The sequence below is a fragment of the Echiichthys vipera genome (genome assembly GCF_963691815.1).
Source record: "Echiichthys vipera genome assembly, chromosome: 17".
In the NCBI taxonomy this organism is placed as follows: Eukaryota; Metazoa; Chordata; class Actinopteri; order Perciformes; family Trachinidae; genus Echiichthys; species Echiichthys vipera.
The window spans coordinates 19,167,675-19,188,927 of NC_139842.1; the positions used below are offsets into that span (position 1 = coordinate 19,167,675).

At 40.3% G+C, this 21,253-nt stretch overlaps 2 protein-coding genes across 2 annotated transcripts; both read left to right on the forward strand.

The window, feature by feature from the left end:
* Nucleotides 1-556: 556 nt before the first annotated feature.
* LOC310959430 (glycylpeptide N-tetradecanoyltransferase 1-like) lies at nt 557-10,948 on the forward strand (the record flags this gene model as incomplete). The annotated part of the gene is made up of 12 exons (XM_083930768.1): nt 557-660; nt 3,876-3,981; nt 4,338-4,482; nt 4,567-4,685; nt 5,229-5,320; nt 5,482-5,598; nt 6,521-6,691; nt 6,796-6,904; nt 7,002-7,172; nt 7,838-8,002; nt 8,098-8,235; nt 9,357-10,948. The coding sequence occupies 12 exons, from the start codon at nt 557-559 to the stop codon at nt 9,375-9,377; spliced, it is 1,458 nt and encodes a 485-aa protein (XP_083786894.1). The 3' UTR covers nt 9,378-10,948.
* Nucleotides 10,949-12,552: 1,604 nt separating this feature from the next.
* On the forward strand, nt 12,553-20,817 carry retsat.2 (retinol saturase, tandem duplicate 2). The gene is made up of 11 exons (XM_083931731.1): nt 12,553-12,729; nt 13,508-13,690; nt 14,168-14,409; nt 16,269-16,470; nt 16,558-16,755; nt 16,857-16,976; nt 17,625-17,763; nt 17,993-18,102; nt 18,231-18,400; nt 19,372-19,531; nt 19,618-20,817. Exons 1-11 carry the CDS (start codon nt 12,570-12,572, stop codon nt 19,764-19,766), a joined length of 1,833 nt encoding a protein of 610 aa, XP_083787857.1. The 5' UTR covers nt 12,553-12,569; the 3' UTR covers nt 19,767-20,817.
* Nucleotides 20,818-21,253: the final 436 nt, after the last annotated feature.

Below are 21,253 nucleotides of genomic sequence, written 5' to 3' on the forward strand. Positions count from 1 at the left end.
TAAGCATTTATTAATTCAAGATTCAAGATACAAGAAGCTTTATTTATCCGAGGGAAATTATTGTGTAACAACAGTTTCAATACAAAGGTGGGAAAGGATCAGAGTAACAATAGCTAACATAAATCAGATCAAAATAAAGCTAACATAAAATAAATCAAACAATTAACTAAATGTGACAGAGTGCAACAGACATTGTGGTTAAACATAGGTATATACAATATACAACAATATGCACCGTGCAGTTTAGCAACATATTGAATAAAATAAGTGATAAGTGATAACAGTGTTAACAATGTAGCAGCCTTTCTTACTGAAATAAGTTACAGTACAACTAAATAAAGTGATAATTATTTTATTCATACATTTATTCATGCATTTATTTTTGTATTCATTTATTAAGTCCTTTTGTCTCCATACTTGTTCCACCTCAATAAACAGTCACTAGAAGACACCAGTGAAGACGTCTCATCCATCACCGCTCTGAGCCAATAGCGTCACAGGAGCTTTAAAGGCGTAGAGGGGGCACGCGGTGGCTCCCTCACTTCCTGGTCGAAAGATGGCGGATGAGAATGAGACAGCACCGATGCCGGAGAAAGAAGACGTAGAGGACCACGGACACTGCAGCGACTGTGAAAACGAAGAGCACCACTCTGACGATGGGTAAGAAGGCAGGCTGAGCGGTGTAAAAAATGACTATACTATATTATCAATGCGAGAGCAAAACTAAAAAAGCCTCGGCGAGCTGTCGGGGTAGGCAACCACACTTGCCTTCACCCTATTGGTTAGAAACACAATTCGCTTGCCAGTTCTTTGATGTGATTGGCCGAGAGCGCGTTCTGTCCCTCTAATGTGGGCAGGCTTTAGCCGTCAGCTCTGATAGCAAGGCGTAGTAGGGGTGTTAGCAACCTTAAAGTACGCTTTGAAAGCTTCACAAATAACAAAACAGCACATTTACTGTCATGTGTACAACGCACAGATACAGTCCAATCTTTTCATTATTATTAAATTGACAGTATGATGTATTGTTCGCATGTAACCGATGCAATTCATGGCAACACCAGTTGACATTTAGCGAGTTAGCTCCCATGCTAACGAAGCTGTCAAACCGCTATTGTCTGTATGTGGATGCGGGTGCAGACATTTAGTAAAATTAAAAGTGAAACAAGCAAAGATCTGCATGTTGGTACGCATGCAACTTGATATATATATATATATATATATATATATATATATATATATATATATATATATATATATATATATATATATATATATATATATTATCTGCCCGAGCTGCCTGTGTGAACTGGGATAGTCAACAGGGATTTTTCTTTTTAATTCCCTCTTAATCACTGAAACAGCCCTAATGACTTTATCTCTTTTAACTGAAAAAGGGCAATTCAATTTTATTTAACTTGCCAAAACATATCAAAAGTTATATCAAGACACATTACATATAGAGTAGGTCAAGACTTGACTCTATTTATGATTTACAGAGACTCAATTCCTCCATGAGCAGCAGCAGCAAGTCACTCTATCTTTAATAATAATAATAATATCTATATACATTATTTATCCAGCAATCTCGTACACACAGTGGCAAAGAAATCCTTCCTTTTAACAGGCAGGAACGTCAAACAGACCCACCTCTATGGAGGACGTCCAGCTCTATGGAGGACCTCCATTTGTCTTGACCATTTGGGCATTGCTATAAATCCTACTTTTGCTTAGCATTAGCTTCTGTTAATGTTTACCAAGCGGTGACACACTAAAAGGAACATTGGTTTGCACATATTTTAAGGCGTGTCCTGCTCACGGTGAATGGGAGCAAATGGAGCTCCGAAGCAGTTGTTCCCAACCTTCATGTGGTTCAAGTTATGACCTAATTAATGTGGTCATGAGCTGTTTGACCACAGAGTGAATTTCCTTTTTCTAAACTTTTTTTGGGCGCCTGAAGGGGGTGAAAGTGACCAGAAGAAAATAATAAAAACAGTTTCTTAAAAGAGAAATATTAATTTATCTGCCACTGCTGTAAGGGGGAAAGTGATGACCTTATTTATTACGGTAATTGAAGTGAAGCACATGTGAGCCGCTCTTTTTCGAGCAACACATGCAACAACTGTGCACAACACAGAAACAAAGAACAGTCCTGGCTGTTAGCTGCTCTACTCTCTTGAAATGGATGCCTGTGGAACAAACTATTGAATGTTTTGTTGTCCATTGTCCCGGTCACTCATTGACCTCTTGCACACACACACACACGTATGTACACACGCGCAGATAGACTGTATAGGCTTCTTCATCATGTGATTCGCCATCTGCACTGTTGATACAAATACAGGCCACAGTTGCTTGGCCTCTCTCCTCTCTTGGACACTAATGAGATTATCCTCTGTAAGTATACAGTCTCTCTCTAAGGCCAGAAGATGAGATAGCTGGGTGGGGGTGTGTGTATGGCTCCTCAGGTTTAAAATGATCAGAAAATGACACACAGGCTGTGGGAGGGGGTTGCAGGGACTACCAGTGTGTGTGGGGATCTATACTGTCCCGTATGCCTTTAAATCACCCGTATCAGCACGAACAGCTGACACAGGTGATGAAACGGGTCACGGCCTATATGTTTCTGGTACTTTTCCTTATGTGTCCTGCCCATTTCTTGAGAGTTGAGATGTTGGGTTTTATTCTTGCTGACTAGTTGTTAAACTAACAATGGTTTGTATAATGTTGGTAAAAGTAGAAGTGAAAATAACTAGGACTTAATTAGGATTCATGTATGTAGAGCTGAAACGATAAGTTGATGCAGCCCTACATGGTTGGTAGGCTTAGAAACTCTGCATTTAACTTTTTTCCTGAGAAATTGTCTTCCTCCTTAGGCTGATGAGATGGGTGTATGTATTTGGGCTGCAATCACTGCCAACTGTTTTGATGAATGAATAACCTTTAGCCAACCATTTTCTTGTTTCATGCTTCTTAAATGTGAGCTTTTGATGCTTTTCATTGACATATGATAATAAGCTGAACAGCAATGGAAATGTTGGTGGTGTTGGTCGGATAAAATGTACCATTTGGAGATGTTCCCTCGAGCTTTGCAAAATAACATAGGTCACTATTTTCTGAAAATTGACTGATGTAACAATTAATTGAGAAAGATATGAGCAGATTAATCTATAAAGAAAAAAATCGGTAGTTGTAGCCTTTTGTATGTATTGTAACAAAAGTATGTATAATGCAGTTTTAATCATCCTGTGGTGTTGTAAATATATTCCAGGTAGAGATTTAAAGTAATACATTTTGACCAGGGTTGAGGGAATTTTGGATATTTGTAATTCATGATCATTTTTTACCAGGTCAGACGCAGTTCAGTGTCTCCTCTGTTTAACCTTATATGACTAGTGCATAGCTTGTTTGTGCTAAATGAATAACATATATATAACTGCCTTATGATGCTTTAATGGCATATCTGTGCTTCTGTACATCCTGTTTCTTGCAGATAACTCATGACTGTTTTTATGGCCTATGTGGACCCTGTTTTAGAGACCTTGTGATGAGAGAAGTTGAGCGGGGGATTGTAATGTCAGAGGCATGTTTTGTTTGGTCTCAAGACGTCACCCGACCAAGGCTTAGCTCGTTCCTCCTAAAAGGCTGAGCACCAGTGGGCTCGGGGTCATTTCTGCTAAACTCTGAGCCTTGTGAGGAAGCAGGGGTGAACGTATCTTTGTCTGAAGAAGAAAATACTTTGTCAAAATGAACCACGGAGAAATAGCTGATCCTGTTTGTTGATCTTAATTGAAGAAATCTATTTCCACAACACCAGGTCATGACTTTCTTCTGGGATAGTGTACTAATACGGCTGCCTTCTGTTTCTGCCTGTTCAGTGACAGGGGTCTGGGTGACGACACTGGTGCCAAGAAGAAGAAAAAGAAGCAGAAAAAGAAGAAGAAATCTGGTGCCACAGAAGCAGCTCAGGACCCCCTTGCCAAGGCAGGAATTCCTTAATTTTATGAATTATCACGCTTAAAAGGGAAGGGTCAGATCACCTTAAATTCAAAAGAGAAAGCAAAACCGTGAAGTTCAGGTGTGATTTAAAGTTTGGAGTTACAGCTCTACCACTGGGTGGTGCTCAAATGTGTCTAAACCCCCCAGAAATCATGATATGGCATGTAAAAATGTACACACTTCTAACTCACAGTGCAGTGCACTGTATGCTTACAATATTAGACCTCTTATCAACCTTGGCCCTCGCAAATGCACAAAGCGCGATAGAACATAAGGATTTCATTTGGGTGGATGACATTATTATTATTACTTCTGATTTCTGTCTGTGTTTTTCCCAACAGGTGAATTCATTGCCAGCTGATAAGCTACAGGAGATCCAAAAGGCCATTGAACTGTTCTCTGTAGGCCAAGGCCCTGCCAAAACCATGGAGGAGGCAACTCGGAGGAGTTACCAGTTCTGGGACACACAGCCCGTGCCCAAGCTAGGTATGATGACATTTGTCACAAACAAGTGAATGTCCTGCATCTTGGGTTTCAGTGCTTCATGTCAGTGAAACTGTTTGCCTTCAGGGGAGACTGTGACATCACATGGCTCCATTGAACCTGACAAAGACAACATCCGCGAGGAGCCCTACAGCCTCCCACAGGGCTTCAGCTGGGACACCCTCGACTTGGGGAACGCTGGTGTGGTAAGGGAGTGTATAAACACACACTCATATCATGAATGCACCTGAGAAATTCATCTTTTAGTAACACTTTTCTGGGCTCTCAGTGCTCTTTTAAATTAGTTGAGTTTTTATTCATGTTAGTGCCTTTCTATCGTTGTCACCTCTGGCTGATGAATGATTACATAATTAAAGTGCATCTGTTTTGTCAGAGTGCAGTTGAACGCTAATATTACAAACTTGCTTGATAGTGAAAACTATAGTCACAAAAGTAAACAAAGGTGGAGCTCCCGTCACATACACAAAAACAAGCTAATTGCTCTTCTTCTCAGATGTCACAAGACTCTTAATACTGTTTGCAGTGGAAAACGGAAAAAGTAAAACACTTCTAAATAAAAAGGGAAGTGCAGAGCCATACAGTGAAAACACAGAAAATGAAAATGTTCTGATTGTTTATTATATGGTAAATGTTTGCTTGCCTGTCATTTAAATAATTTAATGTTTCTGAATTCCTCTCCTGTGTTTGTAAAGGTCCTGACTTAATATTGTTATTTTCTGTGAAACCAGCTGAAGGAGCTTTACACCCTTCTCAACGAGAATTATGTTGAAGATGATGACAACATGTTCCGATTTGACTACTCCCCAGAGTTTCTGCTCTGGTATGTTTTTTCTTAACTGATATTCTTCCAATGAACACCTACAATTGAAATGCTCAATATTATATGGTATATCTGGATACTCTTTCTTTTCATAGTATTAAAACAGGTGATGGCAGTGCAGTAATCTGTTCCCCAAACTGACGGTCTTATGTCTTTCTCAGGGCCCTCCGGCCTCCGGGCTGGTTGCCCCAGTGGCATTGTGGGGTGAGGGTTAACTCCAACCAGAAGCTGGTCGGCTTCATCAGTGCCATTCCTGCTTCTATCTTTATCTACGACATGTAAGTAAACACAACAGGGCCGCAAACAAATATATTGCATTGAATCAATTACACCACATGCTGTGTGAAATTTAATATTCTGTTCTAATTATCTCACTTCCACATTACATTATTAGGTACACCTTTGCAATCTAACACAGTCAAACTTGTTTAATCCTTTATTTAAAACAGGAAGTCCTATTGAGATCGGGATCTCTTTCAAGAGAGACCTGTATACAAAATAAACACACAGATAATTCAGACATACATTCACAACTAAACACCACATTTACGAGGTTGATGGCAAATACAACCTTTAAAATGTTCACGTAAAACATGAGTGTAACTTGTATGCAGCTCAGTATTTGAACCCACTTTCACCAAATGCAGTGTGTAGAAGAGGTACATCTAATGTTCACAGTTCTTAGTAACAGTCCACCTTTATGATGCCTATAATGGTCAGTTTGTATTGACACTGTCATATAAAGGTGTCGTTTAAATTACATTTTCAGATATGAGGTTAGTCATTAGTAATGGTTTTGTACTGGATTATATCAAGAGGCGTTTCTTATAATCCGTCCCCCTCATGTATGCAAGTAAGAAAAGGTGTATCTTAATAAAGTGGCCATATTGTTGGGCTGAGAAGTATCTTAAGTTGTCCAAAATATAGATCACTGTTTATAATTGAAACTAAAATTGCAATATAGCAGCTGTGACTGACTTTTGAACATCAAGGTAAAATATAAAACTGCAACATGTGACTCTATGACTTATTCATAATTTACAGAGACCCAACAATTCCCCTATGAGCAGCCACAAGTTGCATTAGATGAGTCATTCTAGTGTAAATAATATTTAATACTATCATATGATTCACTGTCATTGTTCTGGTTTAAGTTTTTTATAGAGTTTCACATAATGAATTGTTTTCCTTGACGTTTAGAGAAAAGAAAATGGTTGAGATCAATTTCCTCTGCGTCCACAAGAAGCTACGCTCCAAACGAGTCGCTCCGGTTCTGATCAGAGAAATCACCAGACGGGTCAACCTGCAGGGTATCTTTCAGGCTGTTTACACTGCTGGAGTGGTGCTGCCCAAACCTGTGGGCACATGCAGGTGGGTGTGAGAGAATAATTCACCACGTACTGTATGCACACATCCCTCTCTCCTCTTCTTTAACGGTGTCACCAAGTACTTACAGATCCAGTATCTTTGCACAGGTACTGGCATCGCTCTTTGAACCCGCGCAAGCTAATCGAGGTGAAGTTCTCCCACCTGAGCAGGAACATGACTATGCAGCGCACCATGAAGTTGTACCGCCTGCCTGACGTTAGTGAAAACAAACATATTTGACAAGCGCAAATAGACAGACACCACACCACACCTTTTTTAAAATTTTTCTCCTCCCTCGTTTTCTCTCCTTCAGGCTCCTAAGACGTCAGGCCTGCGGCCAATGACCAAGAAGGATGTGCCCGTGGTGCATCGCCTCCTCCGTGAGTACCTGAGCCAGTTTAACCTTGTGCCCGCCATGAACCAGGAAGAGGTAGAACACTGGCTGCTGCCCCGGGAGAATATTATCGACACTTTCCTGGTGGAGGTAAACAAATATACCAGAGACATCTTTAATCCTCTGAACCCAAATAACCGTCAGGGTGTTCTGCATCTCTATGGAAACAGCATGATCAGCTAGAAGTGGGGAAAACCCAGTTATAATGCTAACACAGTTATGGGTAGGGGGGGCGGGGGGCGGAATCAATATAACATTGCAAGTGCCACCATTATTGGATGCAAATGAGTGCTCCACATGCAATACATATAGAACTATGCTGCAGTACTTCTATCCTTGTCCTCTTCATTTTTGCTTTGTGTAAACAGCCTGCAGTTCAGTCAAAATCTCATCGAATTTTTGTACCAGAACTGTTGGCCTCAGCAGATTCATTCATGGCTTCCTGGCTGCAATGAAGAGCTTAGATTTTAATGTTTTTTTTTACAGGTGCAAACATTTTTTTTTTTGGGCTAAATTTGAAATGACACACAGAATAATGATTGATGATGATGGGTCAGATGAAATGCCACTATTTCAAGCTTTGATTTGTCACGCATGATTTTTTCAAGGTCCATTTCTGATAATAAATGGTGCAATTTTGGTAATGTTTAAAAAGAAAAGCTGCTGCTGGGTTGTGGGGTTCAGAGGGTTAAACCATCCTTCTGTTGACTTTTACACTGAGAGGCTTATAAAAATACATGTTGTTCTTTTGACAGAACGACGGAAATGTAACGGATTTCCTGAGTTTCTACACACTGCCCTCTACTATTATGAACCACCCTGTGCACCGCAGTCTAAAAGCAGCATACTCCTTCTACAACGTGCACACCACCACACCCCTGCTCGACCTGATGTCTGATGCGCTCATCCTGGCCAAATCGGTGTGTTCCTCTTCAACCCATGTGTGTGTGTTCTCTCTGAAATGTTAACTCATTAAACTAAGAGGTTTTTCTTTTCTTTTTATGTCTATTTCCAGAAAGGGTTTGATGTCTTCAATGCACTGGATCTAATGGAAAACAAGACTTTCTTGGAGAAGCTTAAGTTCGGCATCGGTGATGGAAATCTACAGTATTATCTGTACAATTGGAAGTGTCCCAGCATGGGCTCGGAAAAGGTACATCTTCTAGGATGACTTATTTTTTATAATGGCAGTATCATAACCTCAGGCTTTTTGACCGTTCATGGCCTCTTACCTGTTTACGGCTCTCTTAGAGTCTTGACCATGGACATCATGTCAGCATCACACTGCATTCATCTGACACTGAAGCGAGTGTCTGTATTGGTCCGTGAATTTCAAAGCGTTCAGCAGCAGTGCAGACAATGACGGACAGTGAAATTGTCAGTAAATTTACAGTTTTTCCATGAATAAACTCCTCAGTGTTGCTGTGTCTTGCCTGCCAGCTGCTGGACAAAAGCAAAGGGAGAGTCTGTGGGATTAAATCGGAGCAGAGTGTGATGCTGTCTTGCTCCAGCCACAACTCACTCTGCTCTGCCTGTTGCAGAATGCGAATAAATATATATTTATTCAGCCTTTTATTGGGCATCAAACCTCGCATTTATTGTCAAATGATAGACTTGGCCTGTAAAACGCTTCAGGTCATATTTACGACCCTGAGAGGTGAGCATGACGGAGCAGATACAGACGCCTGAATTGGTGATATTTAGTGTGGTCTCTAGACACAAGGGAAAAGTTAGCTCTGTGCGTTGATATGGTAGTTGTACACAAACCAACTAGCCAACAGTTTGCAAGGCTGGGGTAGAGAGATGCATGCCCAAACAGTCCACATTTGTGGTCAGAAAGAGAAACACACTTACTTTTCAACCTTAAAAGACTTGGAAAATAAGGGCAAAGGTCATAATACAGTCATTGTCACTACTGCTAATTACAACAGCCAGGGAGGTCATAATAATATCATAATTGCAAAATGTCGACTTGAGCATAATCTTAAATTAACCTGGATTATGGTAATTAATCACATTTTCTATTTGTTGAGCCATCCATCCATTTTCTGCAGCTTATTAGTAATTGTTGTCATCTATTGAAACAGTTTGATATATAATTATACACAATTCTGGGCTCTGCTCCCAACTGTTTTTTCATAGAAAGAAGTATTAATTAATTCTGTGTGGTGATTTAAAAAAAAAAAAAAAAAAAAGTATTTAAACTGTAAAACCTAAATTCTCCCAAGCATGTCCGTACCTGCTTTCCCAACGGCTCCACTTTTTCTCTCTCAGGTTGGGTTGGTGCTGCAGTGACATCATTTTACGCCAAACAAGTGTCACCAACAAGCCAGGAGAGGGCACCATCACACTGACCACCTGACAGATGGACTGATGACTGCCTGCTTCAGGAAAAGATATTCCACCGCCCATTTTTACTTTTTTGAACTTGACCTGCACTACCGCTGCCAGGCAGGGAGGCAAGGAGATTCTCCGTGCTCCTCCCCCTCCCTCGATCACATGGACCTTAAGCCATTGTTACCATCCCAAACAACTGTATTTTATCTGAGAGCTGTCTTGAACACACACACACACAAGCACACACAAGCACACACAAGCACACACAAGCACACACACACACACACACACACACACACACACACACACACACACACACACACACACACACACACGAACAGTTCCCACAGATTGCTGTATATCACACACTCACTGTTGGCATACCTACAAAACGTACAGTACATGTAAATAATATCAAAACATTACTGCGGATTATGCCCTAACGCATACAGACTAGAACCTACTCTTTCTGTTTTATTCCGAAATGTTGGAAGTGCTTTTTTTCAATTAAAATCTGTCATCATTGAATTTTAGAGATAAAAAAAAAAAAAAAGGAAACTGCTCGGTGAGGTAATAAATACCAAAAGTGGACGCCAGATAAGGGCTTCTTTTAAGATTACTCTTGTCATGCCTGTCTTTTAACTTTTCCTTTTTTACTCATCCATCCTTCCCTTCTGTCAGTCATTATGGAGCAGCGTTCATGCCTTCATCTGTAATAACTTTCATGACCCCCTCAGCTTACTGCACTAACAGAAGAAGCCCTTAAGCATTCACTGATATCAGTGGACGAGCTCAGTTTGAGGGACGTAATCGGACGTGTTTGGACTGCCACACAGAGGTTGAATGCATTCTGATGGAGTTTACACAACACATTTATTAACGGGAATCAGACTTTGTAAAGACACCTCTTGATTAAACTGTGCTTCACTTTGTCCACCCTCTGGCTTTGACATGTGTTCCCAAAACGTCTGCAAGAGCTTACTATAGAGAGAAATACAATGTGCTTCAGGGCAATTTTGAGGGCTTGGCGCAATTACACAGAAATAGTCAGAAAGTTTAATAAAATGCATCCATAAAAACTGAAAGATCTGGCAACAAGTTAATTTATTGATGCACAAATGAACTGCGTTTAGTTTTTAGCTGTCTAGGGAAACAATCATGGTACATCACTAATACGCTTTTTATAAGCTTTATTTAGAAAGTGAAACAAAGTAAATGCGGCATTTTGAGCGCTACGCTGATCACGCAGGTGACATCAGTTTAAAGTCTGTGAGGATTCAGAGTGGATGTTGGAGCTGGGCCTGTGAAAAGCAGCGTGGACTTCCATGACATTGTGCAGAGTGGGCTGTGATGACGATGACGCCCCACTTAAAAGTGTTTATGTAAAATGTTGGTTCTACTTGCAAACGCGTGTAAAAGAATAATGGGTCTCATGGTGTTGATTGCAGGAAAAGAATGTGAAGATGCAGGTGAATTCTTTTTTCTTTTCTTTTTTTGAGAAAAAAAATAAAATCTCGAAGTTGCTGTGAGGTTTTTTGTCAAAGTTCTTTGTTGACACAGAAAATCAAATTAAACACTTGCTAAATTGCTGGAAAGCATTGGCAAAAAAATAAGAATAAATCTTACCTCAACGTCCACATGAAGGCTTTTTCTTGAGATTAATTGTAAAGCTATGAAAAAAGATTAGGGCTTTTCACTCTCTGTGACTCATTTATGATTTACATGAACCAACAATTGCAGAGTGTGGTCTATACCTACTCTGTAAAGTGTCCTGAGATCACTTTTGTTATGATTTGGCACTATAATTAAAATTGAATTGAATTGAACTTAAGAAAGCATTCACACTGACTTTAGCCTGGGGTTTGCTGGCCTGCTCAGGAGCAAATTAAGCCTGATTTTAGCAGGGTTATCCCCTGAAAATTGACATAACCCGGATTTAATGTTGACAATAGAATTCTAGATGTTCAACATGTTCCAGTGACCATTTCACCCAGGGCTAGTAGAAGTGCAGTGTGAATAACCCTGGGTTAACCGTATGTCTGAAAAGGGACTACATGAGTCCAGGGTCAACGCTTAAGAATTTGCACTGTGAAAATCCTTATTATCAACTTAACAAGGTGTTTAGCAGGTGTACAACACGGGGCATTCTTCATCAGATGCATGATTTGAAGAGTTTAAACCAGTATTTAATAAGGTAACATTAAACAAGTATTGATGGTTTCCTGTATATACTGCACATTACTGCTAATCATACCTGCGGTTCTCAAACATTTTAGTCACAAAACAAACCATTTATAAAAACAAGAATTTCCAGTGCACACCTTCACATATAATTGTATGTAAATCATCATAAAACTAATCTTGAGGCACACCAGGCCAGCTCCCATAGCACACTGAGGATGAATGATACTTTTAATGATAACACAAAACTTTATCAATACAGAGTATTCTTTGTTTTTTATTTCTTTGTTAATTTTAGTTTTATCTTTTATTTTTATCTTTATATTTATATGCCTAGTTTTTGGTTGTATATATTTAGGTGAACAGACACAAAAAATAAAAATAAATTCATTCATACAGCCCTTTCCTAAAGAAAAACATTAAGATTTTGACATTTTAGGACTTTTATTAAATGAAATCAGGCATTTTAAAGTGTGAAAAATTTAATAGATATATAATAAAATAAAAATCAACATTTTTTTTAAAAGAAAAAGACTTACATGAACAAATGAAATAGATAAAACAAGATTTGTAAAATGATAATAATAATAATGCTTTTTTTTAAAAATAGGCTTATTAAAGACGATTCTTACAGTCGTAATAATTGTAGTATTTATATTTTTTTATATGAATAATAATATATTTTGTTGTTTATGTTAATTTTTCTTTATAATGGACACAGAGGTCAAGCACACCCTTTGTTTTCAATTATGTAACACAGCAGAAGCATGTTTTCAGACTACTTCCGTGTTCTTTAAAACGAGGTGTCGCTCTGTCACCGAACTCCACGTTGATTGGTCGAAACTGTCTGACGTGACACAACGGAAGGCTCTAATTGGTCGGCATCGCCTGCCAGTAACAGGCGGTATTTACACGGGTGTAACGCGGAACTGAGCGCACACAGAGCGGGTTGTCAGGTCCGGAGGCACGATGTTGATCAGTGTCGGGATAGTTTGCGTCGCTTTGGTCGTTTTTATATTAAAATATGTCTTCGGCGGCTCCGGGCCCAATCCCTTTGATGCGGACACTCGTGAACCGGTGAAAAAGATGGTTCACGACAGGAAAGAGAAGAATAAAGTGCTGAAGCAAGGTGGGTTCAGTTAACATGGTCGTTATGTAAGATTCAAATCCAAAAGTTTTTAGTTTAAAAAGCTCATGTAAAAACAATAAATTGTTGAGTTATCTCGAGCTGAAGTGAATTACGTCACTGAAGAATGTGGCTGTGACTGCTATGATTTTAACTTGACAAATCCAGCTGTCATTCATTTTGTTTGATACTTTGAAATATATGTGTTTGAGACAAATGCTTTTCTTTCCATTCAAAGTAGCATTGCAAGGGTAGGCTGCAATACTTCAACCTGTGGTTCTGCAAAAGGTTGAGAGTTTCTTGCTTCTCTGTTCTGTGCATTGATGTAAATTAATTTTTCTAATATTTTATTGATTCAATAATTTGTTTGCATCAATGATTTCATCAATGTATTGATAAATTGATGATGAAAATAAACGTTAATTGCTGCCCCAACTCATTGCATGCTCCTTTTCATCCAAATATATCTTTAAAACGGACTAAAATCAAATGTTTGGGGATGAAGAAGCTCTCCAAAAGCTGATATTGCATACAGATGTCCTGGGTCATGGTGGTGTTCAGTGTGCAGCCTGAAGCTGCAGAAAATATGATTGTAATTGAGTATTTCCAACCAGTTCTATTAATTAATTTTGTAAATTAATTCAGTTAACAAAGACATAAACAGAGAAAAAAGCATTACATTTGCAAAGCTTGAACAAAGTATTTAAGTACATATTTGTTCAGTTTTTTTGTTTTTTTTGCACCACAGCCAGGCTGTATTTGAATGCTGTCTTTTCTTTAGGATTTGTGGCCAGCAAAGTACCTGACAACCTGGATGCCGTCATCATCGGCAGCGGGATCGGAGGCCTTGGGCTTGCGGTGCTGCTGGCCAAAGTCGGGAAGAAGGTCCTGGTTCTGGAGCAGCACGATCGAGCTGGAGGATGCTGCCACACGTTCACTGAGAAGGGCTTCGAGTTTGATGTTGGTGAGAAGAATGGCTCTTTCGTTTCTTTTTCATGAGTATAGCACACCTAAAATTAAGGAAATACTGTGAAGCTTGCATTTAATCTGTCATTTGTGCAATGTGACAAATACCCAACGCCAGAATTTGGGCACGTAAAAAGTTGCAAATGCGTCTAATTTTGGTTGAAAACCTGCAAGACCTGCATATAACCCTGGTGTGTGTGTGTGTGTGTGTGTGTGTGTGTGTGTGTGTGTGTGTGTGTGTGTGTGTGTGTGTGTGTGTGTGTGTGTGTGTGTGTGTGTGTGTGTGTGTGTGTGTGTGTGTGTGTGTGTGTGTGTGTGTGTGTGTGTGTGTGTGTGTGTGTGTGTGTGTGTGTGTGTGTGTGTGTGTGTGTGTGTGTGTGTGTGTGTGTGTGTGTGTGTGTGTGTGTGTGTGTGTGTGTGTGTGTGTGTGTGTGTGTGTGTGTGTGTGTGTGTGTGTGTGGTTCTTTCCCTTCAGGAATCCACTACATCGGCGACCTGCAGGACCACAAGCCGTTCCGCTGCATGTTGGACCAGATGACCAATGGACAGCTGCAGTGGGAGCCTCTGGAGAATCCGTTCGACCAAGTAGTGCTGGGACCTCCAGAAAACCGCCGCCGGTACCCCATCTACAGCGGCAGGACCCGCTTCCCAGAGGAGCTGAAGAAGTGTTTCCCTGGAGAGGAGAAGGCCATCGACGAGTACCTGAAGCTGGTCAAGGTAGGCTCTTTTTTCATCCGATTGTGATCAGGTGGCCTAAAGTATCAGGGTAAAAAACTGACGACCTAAAGACGCAATACAAAAATGTCTTTTTTCAGTGATAATCTTGTCACGCTGCTTTATTTATATGTATGAAATGCCTTTTTCCCCAGTGACCTGTGTGTTTATCAACTGTACTTTAACACAAAGAGGCTTCGTAATCCACATTTCTGTTGGTGTCATCACTGAAGTTCTTCAAGGGCTCAAGGGTTGTTAAAGCAAAGGTCAGAATATTTGGCGAGGTCTCTTATTAGCTGAGATGTTGCATAACTGTAACCAGACTGAGTTGCAACAGCGTTTTGCTTCGACACAAAGATAAAGGAATATCACTTTCTTTATATTTTATCCTTTTTATAATAATAATAATAATAAGAAGAAGAAGAAGAAGAAGAAGAAGATGAAGATGAAGAAGAAGAAGAAAACAAAAAAGGCAAAAAGCAAACAAAAGCGAGGAATATATGCATTCATAATGGATTAGGATGCATTACCATTCATTCTAATTGTTTATTGGCCCAAGACATTCTTTCTAATGACTCATTTTCTGTCTGAAATCTATTCTCCTATACTACTTTTATCTCTTAGTTTTTTTTTAATTCAAGTTTCTATTGAACTTTCCAAGGCTTGGTACATAGCAAAACTAGTGACGTTTCTCCATACAAGAACAGGTAGTCAATATTAAGAGCTAACTGTACATTTTTGTCTCTCAAAGGGCATAAATTGCATAAGACAGTTAGTACAAAATAACATCAACTAAACATATCATATCTGTACACACACGCACATCATAATGACATATTGCTGGTGTGTACAGTATTACCAGATCCCCCTGGGGGGAAGTACAACAAAACAAGTCCTGTATCCTACTGAGGGTTATTATTTACCTTTATGTAATCCCAGAACCTCTCCCAAGGGGTCGACCCGTCCCCCCTGTCATCACTTAATCTACCAGATATACATTCGTAGGATGCGGTTTCGGTCATTGCACTGACCCATTCTTTCACATGTGGAATTTCTGATGCTTTCCAATGCCTTAAAATGACTCGACAAGCTGTTGTTGTGACATTTATTATTTGTCATTGTTATTTTTCTGGGGGAGGTACATTGATTATATGTCCAACCTACATGGGTTTACAACACACCAAAATAACAATAAGTTAGAGGTTATTTCGCAGCTCGTTCTGAAGACAAATATTCTGCCTCCTCTCCCAGGTTTGCCAAATAAAAACTCAAGGTTTTTATAGTGATTCAGTCCAAAGATATCAACATAATTGATTTCATATGATTAAATCGAAACTTGATTTCATAAACTTAATTCTTAGATTTTGATCATGGAGGTCATTTTACCAAAAAAGTACATCCTTTAGCAGGGGACCCCAAACTTCCCTTTCCCAGGCCACATTAACCAGCTCTAACTGGGGGAACCTGAGGCGTTCCCAGGCCAGTGTGGAGATATAATCTCTCCACCTGGTCCTGGGTCTTCTCGAGGCCTCCTCCCAGCTGGACGTGCCAGGAACACCTCCCTAGGGAGGCGCCCAGGGGGCATCCTTACCAGATGATCCTGAACCACCTCAACTGGCTCCTTTCAATGCAAAGGAGCAGCGGCATACAAAATGTCCCAATTAAATATCTTTTTAGTGAAACTCTTTGTCCAGTTACACATTTTCCTACTGTAAGCAAAAGAATATTACTCTAATCAGATCTTACTAACTTTTGCTTTAGGAAATATACGTGGAATTATTACAGAAACGAAGCACATTTGATTGCGCTCATGTCCAAGTGTCTGCTGGACTATCATAGTGTCTTGTGTGTTCTGTTTTCAGAAAGTCGGACGGGGTATTTGGCTCCTCGCTCTGCTGAAGACCTGCCCCGTCCCCTTGGCCAAGTTCCTGGTCTACAGCGGTCTGGCCAAACGTCTGTCCTTCTTCTTCCAAATGGCGCCCCGCAGCCTGACAGAAGTGGTCAATGAACTTACCGAGAACAAGGACCTCAGGGCGGTTTTCGCCTACATCTTTGGCACCTACGGTAGGCTGAGCCGCGTTCATGGTGGTGTGATCGATTTATTTCTCCAGAATTCTGCTCAACGTTTTTGTTTCCTTCTCTCATCTGCAGGTAACATGCCAAAAGATGCCAGTTTTTCTATGCACAGCTTGCTGGTCACTCACTACCTGAATGGTGCCTGGTACCCGAAAGGCGGGGCCACTGAAATAGCTTACCACATGATCCCCATCATTGAGAAGGCCGGTGGTGCCGTTCTGGTCCGAGCCCCAGTCAACCGCATCCTGTTCAACGACGCCAAAGAAGCTTGTGGTGGGTGTGATTTCCTCCCATGTTTTTAAGCACAACCGCATCCTGTCGCTCCAACTGAGAGAAGATTCACTGTGTTTGTTTGCTTGTTTTTCTGGTTTCAGGTGTGAGCGTCATGAAAGGCCAAGAGGAGATACATATCCGTGCCCCTCTGGTCATCTCTAATGCTGGCATCTTCAACACCTACCAGAAGCTGCTGCCCAAAGAGCTCCAGGCCATGCCAGGTAGGGAATAAGTGATTTGATTGACATTTATTTATTTTTAAAGGGGATCTATTATGCTTTTCCTTACTTTCTGTCATATATATAATGTTGCAACGTAGTTTTTGTTTAAGAAGCCCTTACTGACGATATTTCATGGCAGAAAGTGCCACTGTACCAAGAGACGCTGGAAACAAACTAACAAACTGACCAATCAAAGCAGACTGGTCTTTGTTGGGAGGGGGGCTAAAAGAGACGGGCGCTACAACAGAGCGCCTCAGACGGGGTGAATACAAAGTGTGTTTTTTGAACATTGAAGCATGTTAACGTGTTCAGCAGAAAGTATGGACCTGAAAATAAGTGTTTAATTAATCTCTTAGCCCTTTTTAGTCTAGAAAATATAGGAAAAAGCCCAGGTGACAACATCAAGTAGCTTTTTTTTTTGTCTGACTAAGAATCCAAAACCCAATGATGAGGATATCATTTCCAATAACATTAAACAGAGAAAAGCAACAAATCACATCTGTAAGGCTTAGTTAAACAATGATTTCCGCGTTTGCTGCAAAACATTTCTTGTTTAATTTATTTTACTAACTCAAGGCAATGACTTTAAACTTCTAGAGTTCTCGTGTCATTTTTTATCTGTGAGTTGACGGTACGGTTGTACTCCAGATATCCAGAAGCAGCTGAGTATGATGAAGAACGGTGAAGGAGGTCTGAGTGTTTTCCTGGGTCTGAATGGAACCAAGGAGGAGCTGGGCCTGAAAGCAGACAACTACTGGATCTTTACCGAGAACAATTTTGATGAACTGTATGTTGTTTTGTATCTCTTACTACTACTACTAACACCATTCACAGTGAAGTTAGGGCCAAACACTGACCACTAACCTGCAGATATACACATGCACTGTGGGGATTTTAGTCACTGTTAATAACAGCAACTTCAAGGGAATTTGGTCCAGTATTTTTAATAGGAGATGTCTTCATTTAGAAATGAATGCACCTGCTCCAGCTGTTTTGTCTGTGTTTTTCTTTTACAGGGTGGAGAACTATTTGAACGGAGAGAAGGAAGAGTCTGCCAAAAAGGTACCACTCCTGTTCGTGGCGTCTCCTTCGGCTAAAGATTCGACCTGGGAGGAACGATCGCCAGGTACACAACGCTAGGTTAATGCAGGAGTCGCAACACTTATCAAGAAATGCAGCCTAGCTGACTCCAGAACAATGTGTTGTCCTGTTTGTTTACCTTTTTTAAATCTGATTTTCTTCTCTTCACATTAGGGAAGTCCACCGTGAGTCTGGTCAGTTTTGCCAACTACAAGTGGTTTGAAGAGTGGAAGGATGCCAAAGTGACTAACAGAGCGCCTGAATACAAAGAGCTGAAACAGACATTCATCGACTCCATCCTGGATGTGGTTATGGATGTCTTCCCTAAGATAACCAGAGACAAGGTAACGTTTCTGAATGCTGTCCTCTCACTGCCCATTTGCTCTGGATAATTCTGTATTTATAGAGATTTTACTATCGCAAACATTATTCTGGGGTAGGCCTGTCATGTCATGCATCATGTTTTCAGGTTGTCCGTTCGTCCCATTCTAATGAATGTGATCTCTCAAGAATGAGGGAATTTCTTCCCTTTTGGCACAAATGTCAGCTTGGACTCAAGGATGAACTGATTACATTTTCCGAAACACAAAACATGCGTTTGCCCAAACATGCGTTTGCCCCAACTCAAGATTCAACGCAAGATTCCTACGTCGATTTTTGCAAAACAAAGAACAGGCTCTACGTACACGTAGAGGCGCATTCTTTTTCCGGTCGATTTATGTTGTTCTAAAGGAGCATAGTGTCGGCTTCAGTGAATATGATAAAACAAATGTTGCCGACTGGGACTTTAATACCTTTTTTTTAATTATTGAATTCCTTCAAAGTCATCAAAACATATATTGTGAAAGTCTGGACGGGCATGTTTGTGAACTGCAACTTGACTGGTTAGTGAAGGCATACAACCGCAAGAAGGATTTTATAATCACATTTTGTTTCTAGGTTTGTGACTTTGTGTTGTTACTGGTTTTATTTTGCCTATAACTATAATTATTATTGTTTCCCGTCTTAGCTTGGGAAAAAAGAGAGTTTTAACATCGGGGAAACATTTCTCTAGACTGAAGAGTTGCTTTTCATTCCTATTTCAATCGTTGAATAAATGTGCCACAGAAGTCTGGAACCAGGCTAACTTTTGTGTATTAATCAGAATATTTACATTCAATTCAATTTTATTCATAGTGCCAAATCATAACAAAAGTTATCTCAGGACACTTTACAGAGTAGGTATAGACCACACTATGACTTATTTATGATTTACATAGAGCCATTCATAAGCCTGTTTTTTTTCCTCTGTGTGTGTGTGTGTGTGTGTGTGTAGATTGAGTACATTGATGCTGGCACCCCCATCACAAACACACACTACATCGGAGCTCCCAAAGGTGAAATCTACGGAGCGGATCACGGCGTCGCCCGGTTCAGCCCTGAACTCAACGCCACAGTGAGACCTCAGACCCCCCTGAAGAACCTCTATCTGACAGGTCGGTCTGTTCGTCCGGTCCGTCTTTAATTCCCGACGGGGCTTTAGGGTGTCGTCTGAATTCAGAACCTTTATTTTGTGTTGCAGGTCAGGATGTGTTTGTGTGTGGCTTTGCCGGCGCTCTCGCCGGAGCGCTCACCTGCGGCTCGGCCATTCTCAACCGCAACCTCCACCTGGACGCCATCGCCTTGGCCAAGAAAACAAAACTGATGAATGAGAAATTGAAAGGGGAGTAACTGCTATTACTATTAACAACTATCAGCTGAGTTATACACTGTAATAAATCAGCTCACATCTCACTTACAAACCAAACAAGTCATTTACAAGGAGGCTCAAAGCGCCTCCGATTTAAACAGTTGAGTTACCGTATTTTCCGCACTATAAGGCGCACATTCAATGAATGGCTTATTTTGAAACTTTTTTCATATATAAGGCGCACCGCATTATAAGGCGCATAGAATAGACACTACAGTCGAGGCTGGGGTTACGTTCTGCATCCATTAGATGGAGCTGCGCTAAAGGGAATGTAAACAAAACAGTCAGGGGAGGTCGTCATGTTGCTTCTTCGACTTCCGCACCATTGATTGGTTCATGTTAAACTCTCTCGCTGCTGCTCTATTCCCGCGTGCTACTGCGTGACTAATGGCCTTGAGTTTAAACCCTTCATCGTAAGCGTGTCTCTTAAAAGGAGCCATTTTGGGCTCTTTACACAAACACACAAATGGAAATAAAAGGGCACGCTTCGCGCAGTCATATATCTCAACATGCACCGGGCGTTACTTCTTCTACGGGGGAAAATAGAGTCAGCGGCTGCTTACCGTAGTTGCGAGACCTGTTGTGGCTCAATATTGGTCCATATATATGGCGCTTTTGAGAAATTTGAAGGTTTTTAGGTGCGCCTTTATAGTGCGGAAAATACGGTACTTTTCTAATATTAAGCGGAAAAGTGAGACTTCCACATCAACTCATACCATTTTGCCGTGCCTTTACTTTAAAATATGTAAATAGGAGTGACTTCTGGTGACGTCGCTCTCCCGCTATTTTACCAAATGAGCTAATGAAGTCACCAGCAAATAAGAATGTTGTACTTTTAATGATGCACAGCAGAAGCAAACATATGCACTTATCAAAGCTAATATTACCTCCACTGTCTGTGTGAATGCTCTTTTAAAAAACAAAACAGAATAAATGTGGAAATTCATGCACAGGTTGTGATGCAATATTTCATTCTGAACTGCCTTTAACTCTGCCTGAGGTGTGTTTGGTTTGTAACATGTTTACAAATGTCCCTCCCTCTTTAATATTAAAGGGTACAAACAGTGAATGGGCTGCAGTTTGTTCTTTGGTGTACGTATACATTTTTCGTTCTTTCTAACTGCATTTGTTGCATTGCCCCCTATTTTTCACGATCAAATATATATTTTTCTATTTTTTTTTCTTAGACAATATCACATGCAACCGATTTGACAATTTTATCACTGAGCTCTTCCAGATATTTAAATGTGTACTACAGAGAATAAACATTAAGTAGGAATTTCAAAATAAAAGCACCTTTTTAAAGATTATATCTTAACTGCATTAATATTATTGTTTATCACTGAATTGATTTTGATCCAGATTGATGTGTCGTTACACCCCTACTACTCTGGGGGGTGTGGTAAAGCACGTTGTCAGTAAGAAAATAAATAAATAAAAATGTCCCATCTCAATATAATCAACAGAT

Bases quoted from the DNA above. Each gene is read 5' to 3' on its own strand.
- retsat.2 (XM_083931731.1), top strand. From the start codon at position 12,570: ATGTTGATCAGTGTCGGGATAGTTTGCGTCGCTTTGGTCGTTTTTATA. The intron at 16,977-17,624 runs GTAGGGAATAAG...GTTGTACTCCAG, and splicing joins AGAGCTCCAGGCCATGCCAG to ATATCCAGAAGCAGCTGAGT. The intron at 17,764-17,992 runs GTATGTTGTTTT...TTTCTTTTACAG, and splicing joins GAGAACAATTTTGATGAACT to GGTGGAGAACTATTTGAACG.